This window comes from Arachis duranensis, chromosome 2 (assembly GCF_000817695.3).
Source record: "Arachis duranensis cultivar V14167 chromosome 2, aradu.V14167.gnm2.J7QH, whole genome shotgun sequence".
Lineage (NCBI taxonomy): Eukaryota > Viridiplantae > Streptophyta > Magnoliopsida > Fabales > Fabaceae > Arachis > Arachis duranensis.
In genome coordinates this window covers 71,817,505-71,828,721 of record NC_029773.3, presented here as the reverse complement: position 1 = coordinate 71,828,721, position 11,217 = coordinate 71,817,505, and the positions used below count along the sequence as shown (strand labels likewise).

The following is an 11,217-nucleotide window of genomic DNA, read 5'->3' as shown; positions in this document are numbered from 1 at the left end:
ATTGGGAATGGTGGATACGGCAGTGTTGGAGCTGGCCAGAAATGGAACTGTGGAAACCATGGTGTTGTGAACCATTTGAAATTATTCAGCAAGGCCCAGGTAGGGTGAAGGCTGGTGTTGTGGCTGGGAAGGCGGTGAATGTTGAAAGCCGCAATTAGGAGGTATTGGAGATTGATGAAGTTGCAATAATACAGGATGAGATAGAGGTTGGAAGGAGTAGGGGGCGATTACACTGAGTTTCAGGTAGGTAGAGCTCATGATTATGAGGAAGCTGCCGGAGGTAAGGAAGGTTGAATCGGGGATGCCAACGATGATGGGAATGATGGGGATATAGATGGGGAAAATGGATAAAATGGGGAGAACAAGGCTATCAATGTACCTGAAAATAGAAGCTGGGCTAATGAGAAAGTGGTAATTACTGAGGCTGTAAATGGAGGTAGTGGTACGAGGATAGGTCAGAGGATGCTAGTGCAGGGTGGGAATGCAGCTGGGAATATGCAAATAGTGGACTATATTGAGGAAAACGATGAGGAAATTGGCGACAATCAGAATACAACATTGGAAGAGAAAATGTTAGAAAATAAGAGAACATGGGAACTAGCAGTGGAGTCTGGTGCAATTTCGTACAACGAAAAAGACGATATCATGGCCATCTTCCAAGTTCAAAATGATGAAAATGCTCAGAAAAGAAGGTTGGCAAAACAGAAGGCAAAAGCAAGACGGAGCAGACCTAAGAATAACAAAACGGTGTGTAATAATCCTTCAAAATGATCTTTAGTACATGGAACGTTAGGGAGCTAAGGGGTGATGAAAAAATGAGAATGATTAAATACCTTAAGAAAAAATATAGGCTCACATATTAAGTCTGATTGAGACTAAAAGACAAGTTATAACTAAGTTTGATGTAACAAATATGTGAGGGTGTAATAATGTTGGGTGGGAATATGTTGAGTATGACAGTGCATCGGGTGGGTTTTTATTAATATGGGATGAAATGGCTTTTAAATTGAGTAATTGTTATAAAGAAGAGAGAGATGGTTGTGTGCAGAAGGGATGATATTGAAGAATAATTTCAATTGTGCTTTTGTTCTGGTTTATGGTGCTCATACTAGAGAAGAAAAAATTGTTGTATGGGAGGAGTTAAGCTATGCAGCTGGTTTATGTCAGGTCCCTTGTTGTTTTATGGAAGATTTTAACGAGATTGTACAAGTGGAGGAAAGAAAAGATACTACTAGCTTACCAGCATCTGCTGAAGAGTTTAGAAATTGGATTCAAGAAATGCACTTGGTGGATCTGCCGCTTAATGACTGCAAGTTTACTTGGTTCAGACGGCGTTCATACAGTCGGATTGATAGAGTGTTGTTTAGTCTAGAATAGGTTGAGGAGTTTCCTGAGATTCGTCTAAGAGGAGGGCCAAAAGGCTCGTCAGATCATTGCCCGCTGATAGCTGAAGATACAAGGTTGAGATGTGGTCCTAAACCATTCCGAAGCCTAGACTCGTGGTTCACACATAAAGGTTTCATCAGAATTGTTAAAGAGGAATAGAGAGGTTTAGGGGAGATGCATGTTATAGATAAAGTGAAGGATTTAAAGGTTCCTTTGGAGAGATGGCACAGAGACAACTTTGGTGACATGGATAAGAAAATTATGAGGTTTGAGGAAGAGATCAAGAAGATAAATGACGTCGCAAGTAATGGAATATATGATGGAACAGTGGAGGCCAGAAGGAAAGCGCTAGTGACTTGCTATGAGAAGTGGTATGTGAAAAAGAATTGCATTGGAAACAGATGTCACGTTCTCGACTTGTGAAGGACATGGACAGAAACACCAGGTACTTCCACAATATAGCTTCAACAAGAAGGAGGAATAACAGGATTGATGCTTTGGTAATTAATGGAAGACTGGTAAGAAGTCAAGCAAGAATAAAAGTCGCTATCCGAGAGTTCTACAAGAATTTATATCATCAGGAAAAGTCACCTACGGTGGGCTTTAGGGATGGTCTGGTGGAGGTGATAGCTGGAGAGGATGTTGCAGTCCTAGAGGTGTTGCCGTCAGTTGATGAGATTAGAGAGGCGGTATGGGATTGTGACTCATCTAGGGCACTAGGTAGTGACGGATACAACATGAATTTTATCAACAAGTGTTGGGATGAGATTGAGGCTGAGTTCATGACAGCTGTATTGTGATTCTTTCAAACTTCCAGATTACCGACGGACTCTAATATCACATGGGTTGCGTTGGCACCAAAGTTCATTGGAGCAAAGGAGATTAAGGATCTTCGACCAATTAGTATGGTTGGATGTGTGTATAAGGTTGTTTCAAAGGTTCTAGTCAAGAGGATGAGATCAGTTATGCCATGTCTGGTTGGAGAGACTCAGAGTTCATTTGTCAAAGGGCAGAAAATACATGATGGAGATCTTATTGCATGTGAAACGGTACATTGGCTTAAAAGGAGGAAGAAGGAAGCGGAAATAATCAAGCCTAATTTTCAAAAGACATATGATAGGGTCAAGTGGAGATGTGGATATTGTATGTGCTACAAAAGATGGGTTTTGGGCAAAGGTGGAGGGAGTGTGTTATGGAGTGTGTCGACACAACCTCTATGTCGGTTTTGATAATTGGCTGACCAACGAAGCCGTTCAAGATGGAAAGAGGACTGAGACAAGGTAACCCTCTATCTCCATTCTTATTTGTGCTTGTAGTTGATGTTCTACATAGAATGGTTGATGAACCAGTTAGGAATGGCTGGATATCCCATTGTTTGTTGGGAGAGACAATATAGAGTTGTCACACCTACAGTTTGCTTATGACACTGTTTTGTTCTATCTGCTAGGCGAGGAAAGTATTAAGAATTATAAGAGGCTTCTACGATGTTTTGAGCTGATGTCAAGGTTAAGTATCAATTTTGATAAATCCAGTTTGATCCCAATCAATTGTGACCAACAGTGGGTTCAAAGTATGTGCAGCTTGTTGGGGTATAAGGAGGCAGCTCTCCCGGTCCGATACCTTGGAATCCCCTTAGAAGCCAATTCGAAGCTGGTTAAGACCTGGAAGCCAATCATAGATAAAGTGGAGGAGAAGCTAAGCTTGTGAAAATCTAAGATACTCAACAAAGTGGGGAAGTTAGTGCTCATAAAAACAGTACTAAGTAGCCTGCCAGTATATTACTTAAGCTTATACAAGATGCCGAAAGCGGTAGCAAAGAAATTGATTTCCTTGCAGAGAAGGTTCTTGTGGAGCAAGGAGGATGGAAGGAATGACATGGCTTTAGTCAATTGGGATGTGGTCTAGGCTCCAAAAAAGTTAGGGGGTTGGGAGTTGGAAATGCGATGATTCAAAATACTGCACTCCTGTTTTAGTGGTGATGGAGATTCTCTAAAGAGGAATGTCCTTTGTGGAAGAAGATTGTTTGCTTGTGCAATAATCTCTCTCCTAATAAGCTTTTATTTTCCCAGACTTTACCTACTAAAGGGGCCCATGGAAGGACATATGTCCGCTGCAGATTAAGGAGCAACATATAAGAGACAAGATGATAACTGGCTTGTCTATGGAGGTTGGTGATGGCAGAAGAACTCACTTCTGGGAAGATGTCTGGCTCAGTTGTGGACCTTTAAAGGATAGGTTTCCAAGGCTCTTCTCGGTTTCAGCTCAAAGAGGATTTGTCATATGGGTTTATGGTTTCTGGGACGGGTTTGAGTGGATTTGAAACTTCCAATGGAGGCGAGAGCTATTCCAACGGAAGTTGAAACTTGTGAATCAATTACATGATACCTTGAGACCAGTTAAACTAGCTATGGAAAGAGAGGATAGAGTTGTCTGAAAGTTTGACAAACAAGGTATTTTTTCTACTAACTCATTTGTGCAGGTGTTGCAGGCGGAAACACTCCCGGATGGCATAATAAGCTATAGCTTCACCAAGACTATTTGAAAAGGGTTAGTCCCTCCAAGAGTCGAGCTGTTTGCTTGTTTTTTTTTTATCGGTAGGGTGAATACAAAGGAAAGGTTATGTCAACTCGGAATCATTAACCAAGATGAGAATGTGTGTGTGTTATGTAACAAGAATGTTGAATATGTCCACCACTTGTTCCTTGGCTGTGAATTTTCTTGGCTGGTGTGGTGCCTTGGCTATCTAATTTTGGCAGACCATGGTCCATCTCGGGTTCTCTGAAGGAATGCTTTCAAAGCTGGACAGGTGCTACAAATATAAAAGACGAGAGTAAAAAGTGGTTGATAAGCTTCTTCGCTATGGTGTGAAATATTTGGTTAGAAAGGAACAGGAGATTGTTTTAGAATAAAGCAAAATGCGCTAACAACATCATCAACTTGTCGACTCTTAATTACAGGGAGTGGAGGTGTGAAGATCCCTTTAGTTGTTGATGGAAATGTAAGAGATAACACTAATATAAATTATTGTTTCAGATTCTATATAAGGTGTACAACAGGTGTTGTTTTGTTGTTTTCTTATTTGTTCGTTTCACGTTTGTGTTGAGCTTCTTTATTTCAAAAAAAAGAGACCCCATTTGCAAAATATGAATAGCAAGAGCAAAAGCAAAAAAAAAAAGAGAACTATATATAAAAATATTAAATATTGAAGAGTATTTGATAAAATTAAACTTATAAATACGTATTTAATTTTACACCATTAAATCTAATAATATCCAACCGTTCAAATTAAAAGTAATATTAAAAGATTACCGTTAGTCCCAAAGAGAATTGAGACCAATAAATCGGCCAATCTTATTTATGATTACAAGAATGAAACAATGAACATCTCTAAATGTTCCTTATATATTTGTATATGAATTTGAAATCTATTTGGTTTAAAATCTCACATCCTATTTAATAGTGAAAATGAGTATTTTAACGTTATAATATTTAACAAATGAGAAAAATTAGAAGATAAATAAAATTTTGTTTTTGGTTAGTTAGTCAATAATATTTAAAAATGTGAGCTAAAAATATTATTAGACTATTAGACTAAAGACATTATATTAACGACTAAAAATACTAGTAAAAAATAATAAATTCTAGCGACTCTTAAACTTTTATTTTAACAAATATGTTTAAATAATATGAGTGAAGAGTGCTAGAGAACTAGTAGATCTTGTGATTTATAGCCATCAATTAATTATCATTAGTATTTTTAATGGTGTGAGATTACTTCTAATGATATAAGTTTATTCTTTTTTTGTTTTTTTGTTCATTAAGTATCGACCAAATTTTAATAAAAATGTTGTACCTAAACTTTCTCACTAACTCATTTGCTACCGTAAAAAATGGCTTAAGCAGCCTTGTTGATGTTAAGCATAATGAAATTACTTAAATGTAACTCTAGATATACACAAAAGGATCAGAAACTTATAATGAACATAATTCACAGTTAGGTTCACATTAAAAGACTTCAAACTTATACACAAAGAAACCATGGATATTTGAAGCAGAAAAAAATGATAATAAAAATAAATAAAATAGGAACAACTCTTGCTAAGGAAAACTTGCATAATCACAATATCACATTATTGAAACTATTACTATTTGAAAGTAACTTTACTATTGGATGATGATGGAGAAATAAACATAGATGCAGAAAAATTTGTGTTGCTGCTGCTACTAATTGGGTATGTGTGTGAATGATTACTGCTTCCTTGTTGATCATTTGCTGAAGATCCATTCAGAATCATGTCAACTTTCATATACTCTCCTCTTTCTTGCCTAATTTCTTTAAGCATTGCTGCTACATCTTTCATGGTTGGCCTGTCATCAGGGCTTGGATTAACACACAAGAAAGCCACACCTAATGTCTGCAGAATCTCCTCAAGTTCGGATTCCGGCCGGACACGAAGGCTCTCGTCGAGGACTTCCTTTCCGCCTCTCTTTTGTCTCACCCAATCAACAATGTGGACTCCTTCTGGTATTGTTGGATCAATTGGTTGCTTCCCTGTTAGTACTTCTAGTACAACAACACCATAGCTGTAGACATCACTTTTCTCTGTTATTTTCATCATGTAGCCATACTCTGCAGGTCCCACCAAGGATTTATGTAAGTAAGCCATGATTTGTTACTAGGAAAATGTTATATCTTCATAACAGATTAAAGAAACAAAATCATAACCAACAAAATTATGTTCGTAACAAAAGTATCCATGAAAAGAACAAAACATTCACTTGGTATACCAAAAGCACTTGATTTGTTTTGAAAGATCTATCCAAATTGTCAAGGATATTATCTTTCATGTGTAGTTTTTCATAGGATTTGAGTTTAGGGCTATACTCACATATAGATATATATATATATACCCTTTTATTCTGTATCAGAGTGTCTTTTTTGAGTTGTTAGAGATAGAATCATTAATGTTAAATTTTTGGAATGAGTAGTTTTATGACATAGTATCAGAGCTCTATGGCCATAAAGTTTAGAGTTCTTGCTAGTAAAATAATCTTTCGTGGGTAATTTTAGCATTTTACTTGTTCATATGTGTGGAACACTATGCCCATTTACACATCAACTACTTGAATAGAACATTGATGCTTAAATTGTGTCCACTAATAGGACATGAAATATGAGTTCACACCTCCAAGAAAAGCTAGCGTACACATACACATTGTTAGTTTCTAAGGCAAAAAATGCAATAAGAAAAGCTATCTAAAATACAATTGGGTATGTGACATTATTTCTTCAATTATATAACTATTTGCTTGTTTGCTTCTTGGTTATTGTAACAGTCTCTTCCTAATTATATGGCTTAAGTGTTATTGAACTAAATATGTAATGCTCACAAGTTTGTAAGCCATAGATTGTTACTATGTGTGTATCTAAGCCTACAAGGTGTAAATACATTCAACAACAGTTGTGACATACTCTTCCTAACAAAAGTAATCAAACTGACATGAAAAGTTCAAAAAATTTGGATTATAGTACTAACCAGGAGCAATGTAGCCATAGGAACCAGCCAATGTACTAGAAGATCGTGCGAAATCGCCATCATCCACAAGCTTGGCGAGTCCAAAATCAGCTATATATGGTTCAAATTCAGGGCCTATGAGGATATTATTGGCCTTGATGTCCCTATGAACAATGGGAGGAACACAATCATGATGCAAGTAAGCCAAGCCCTGCGCCGCGCCAAGTATAATCCGGTATCTGATATCCCATTCCAGGCAGTTACTTCTTTCATGGAGTAGATTTCCAAGACTCCCATTAGGCATATAGTCATACATGAGCAATCTTGTGTTTCTGTTCCAGCTGCAGCCCAAGAACCTCACTATGTTCTTGTGGCGAATCGAGCCGAGTGTCTTCACCTCGGCCGAGAAGGAATCGCGAACTCCACAGTTACTCGCCGGCTTGTCACTTTGGCAGTCATATCTTGAAGCCATTGTCGTTGGCCAGAGCTTCTTCACAGCGATGACATCGCCGTTTTCCATTTCGGCTTTGTAAACAACTCCTGAACATCCCTTTCCAATTATGTTGGACTCTACCAAACACTTCAAGACTTGATCAACCGAGAAATTGAGCTTTTGGAACGGCGTAAAGTGCCACGGCAACGAGTTTCCTCCAATCTCAGAATCATTGCCATCTTGAGCAACTTTCCTCGCTCGAATGATTGTCGCGATTCCAAATATTGCCAATGCAACAATCAAAGCGCTTAGAAGTCCGATTGCGAGTTTGATTCTCTGTGACCTCTTGGAATTAGTACTATGCAGCATTGTTGTCATTGCAGCATTACTGATGAAGCAAGAATCATGGCCGTTGGGACACAAGCCTTGATTCCCTTCGAAATCCGTCGGCAATAACTGGCGGAATAGCTTGCTGTCCGGTAAATAACCGGAGAATTTATTGTATGAGATATTCATAGAAACAAGATTTTGAAGCCCTGCAAATGCTAACAAGTCTCCTTCAAGCAAATTATGCGAAATGTCCAAAATAGACAACTTATTCAAAGCCGAAATCTGAGGCGGAACTATTCCAGACAATGCATTGTGACTCAAGTTAAGAGCAATGTCTAGCGCTTCGATTTCGAATAGTTCTTCTGGTATGCTTCCTGAGAATTTATTGCTGCTAAGGTCTAAAAGCTGAAGACCAGAACACCGTCCAATCGAAGAGGGAATCGATCCGGAGAACGAATTTTGCCTAACAATGATTCTAAGCAGAGAAGCCAGTTCGCCAATGTTCATCAAAAACTCGCCGGAGAAATTGTTCATCGAGACATCCATGACTTCAATCCTTGTAAGAGAGGATAAAGAACTCGGCAAAGCGCCGGAAAGCGAGTTATTGCTAAGGTTGAGCATTTGAAGTTCCTTGCAGTTACCGATATTCTCTGGTACTAACCCTGTAAGATGATTTTCAGAGAGATCAAGGAAGCTGAGGTTGTTAAGGAATCCAATTTCACTTGGAAGCTGGCCTGTGATTCTGTTTTTAACGAGCCGGAGGCGAACAAGGGAGCTGCAGTTACCAATCTCTGCTGGAATTTGGCCGGAGATTTGGTTCGAGATAAGGAGAAGCTTTGTTAAGTTCTGAAGCTGAAACAAACTTGGAGGTAATCCACCAGTGAGTGAATTGTATGATAAATCCAAAGCTTGAAGGCTTCTACAACCGCCTAACGCCAAAGGAATCGCTCCTTCGAGCTTGTTCTGCCATGCAAAAAAAACTTCAAGCATCTCTAGTTTTCCGATCTCCGGTGGAATTGAACCGGAAATCTCATTTGTATCTAACTGCAACTGAACAAGGTTCGTCAAGTTTGAAAGGACTTCAGGAATTGAACCTGAAATGTTGTTGTTACTCAGCATAAGCTCTTCGAGGTTCGAAAGATTCCCCAAACTTCGCGGTATTGTTCCTGAGAGAGAGTTCAAGGAGACATCAAGAATCTTCAAGCTTATGCAGTTTCCAATTTCTTTGGGTATGCTGCCAAAGAAACTGTTCTGCCATAGCAGCATCTTTTCAAGCTTCTGGAGCTTCCCTAACTCCTTCGGAATCGAACCGGAGAGATCGTTCTCATAAAGAAACAAGTTCACAAGCTCAGAACAGTTTCCAATCTCAGCTGGAACCTCACCGGAAAGCATAGTACTATAAATTGAGATAGTTTGAAGCATGGATAGTTTTCCCAACGAAGAAGGTAACGAACCCGAAACCTTGGTATCTGCAAGGCCTAAAACGGTTAGATTATTGCAGTTACCAATAGCTTCTGGAATCTTCCCAACAATGTCCTTGTTCCCTCCAGCTCTTATCGTTTCAAGATTCAAAAGGCTTCCAAGCTCAACTGGAAGCTCGCCGCTGAGGCTATTATCGAAAACATTGAGATTCTTCAGGCTAACACAGTCACCAATCTCCTTTGGGATTGGACCTGTGAGCTGGTTTGAGTTTAAGGTTAAGTTTTGAAGGTTCTTGAGGTTTCCAATGGTCGAAGGAATGGAACCAACAAGAGCATTTGAGCTGAGATCAAGAACAGAAAGCGAAGCGAAGTATCCGATATCCGGGGAGATAGGTCCGGTGAGATTGGCACCGGAGATGACGAGTTTTCGAAGAAAGGGAAGGGAAGAAGAGAGGTTTGAAGGAAAAGGAAGGGCTAACTGTATAGCTTGAATGTTTATCTCTATGACGTGGTTGTCTACGGAGCATTTGACGCAGGACCAGTTGCATGGTGTAGGGTCTCGAAGGTTCCAGTCTGAGAGTGGTGAAGGAGTTTTGGAGGAACCGTTTTTGAGCCATGAAAGCAAAGCTAGAGCTTCATTATTATTATTGTTTGAAGAGGAAGAAGAAAGAGGAGGGTTTGTTAGTGTGAGAAAGAGTAAGAAGAGATGGAGAAGAAGAAGGTGGTTGAGAGATTGCCTCGGCATTTGGTGGTGGTGGCTCAAGGCTTGCCTCGGCATTGGCATTGGCATTGGCATTGACATTTGCCTCAAAACTCCAGCCATGGCAAGTCTCTAGTATTTGCATACTGCGTATATTGCTCGCTCTGTCCTCAAACCTCCTTTTTGGAGAAATTATTGGGACACCACTCTCTTTTTTCGTGTATATATATATATATATATAGTTTTAGGGATGAACTAACATGTACTCTAAAGACACATGATAAACTTAACTTAAAATTCTTATAATACTCTTACTCTTTTTTTATTTCAAACCAAATCCTAATCCTCTCATATATACTCTTACTCTTTTTTTTATTTTAAACCAAATTTTAATTCTCTCCTAACACACACCCCGCTGAAAATGAAAGAAAGAAAAAGAGAAAGAAAAAACACAGAGGGAGAAGAAAGGAAGAAAAAGGAGAGAAGCAGGATGATGCCAATGGGGGCATGCCGTTGTTGTTGTCGTCGCTGTGGCTGTGCATGGAGGACTGTCGCCGTCGCTGAGGGAAGTACGAACAAAGAGAAGAGAACGCGCAGAAGAGAGAGAGGCGCAATGAATAGAGGAGGGAGGTTCCGTCGCTGTTGTTCCCAATAGTGTCGCTGTTGTTGTAGGAGGGATGACGTTTCCACACTTTCTTGTCTTGAAGGAGATGATTTTAAATTGCTTTCGCATTCTGGTTTGTTTTGCCCGATTTCTTTTGCTGGTGTCCGAGTTCTATAGTGATGACTTGTTTATTTGTATTTGTAGGTATAACTTTTATGTCACGATCTGTAATTGTCAACATGTCGTCAAAGGTTCCGTCTTCTTTGTTGTCTTGTGTAGATAATATTATCTTTCTTCCTATTTCTGTAGTTGACAAAGAGTTTATTAATGTATTTCGTAGACACCATAGGATATGTAAAAATAGGAAAGATAAGAGGAATTATGAGTTAGTAGTACCAGACCCTGAGGAGAGAGTGTACTTCCCTCATTTAGATAACTTGAAACGCCTTTTTTCTATGCATATGATTGCTTTTTTACGACATTAGGCATCAAACTCCCTTTTTCTAATTTTGAAACAAACATCTTTTGGTCTTGTAACGTCGCTTCTACTCAACTTCACTTGAGTTCGTGGACTTTCCTCAAAATATACCAAATTTTGTGTCAACAACTTGATGTCCGACCATTTTTTAAGGTCTTTTTCACCTTTTTATCTTGACCAAATCCGTATCTTCGAAAGAGAAGTTGTCTTGATTTTTCTTTCATGCTATTTAGGGTAGGAAGGTTTTATTTTAATTTAATTACTAAATTAATAATTTGATTATTTGTATTAAAAAATTACAAAATTTTTTATTTTAATTTAATTATTACAAATTTTAAGTCACTCAATA

At 38.7% G+C, this 11,217-nt stretch overlaps 1 protein-coding gene across 1 annotated transcript; it reads right to left on the bottom strand.

Moving 5' to 3' along the window:
* Nucleotides 1-5,471: 5,471 nt before the first annotated feature.
* LOC107474853 (LRR receptor-like serine/threonine-protein kinase RGI2) lies at nt 5,472-9,973 on the bottom strand. Its single transcript, XM_016094496.3, has 2 exons — nt 6,924-9,973; nt 5,472-6,016 (listed from the first exon to the last, which is right to left on the bottom strand). The coding sequence occupies exons 1-2, from the start codon at nt 9,907-9,909 to the stop codon at nt 5,532-5,534; spliced, it is 3,471 nt and encodes a 1,156-aa protein (XP_015949982.1). The 5' UTR covers nt 9,910-9,973; the 3' UTR covers nt 5,472-5,531.
* Nucleotides 9,974-11,217: the final 1,244 nt, after the last annotated feature.

Excerpts from the sequence above, each read along its gene's own strand:
- LOC107474853 (XM_016094496.3), bottom strand. The coding sequence starts at position 9,909 with ATGGCTGGAGTTTTGAGGCAAATGTCAATGCCAATGCCAATGCCAATG. Across the intron at positions 6,017-6,923 it reads CTATGGCTACATTGCTCCTG|AGTATGGCTACATGATGAAA; the intron begins GTTAGTACTATA and ends TGGGACCTGCAG.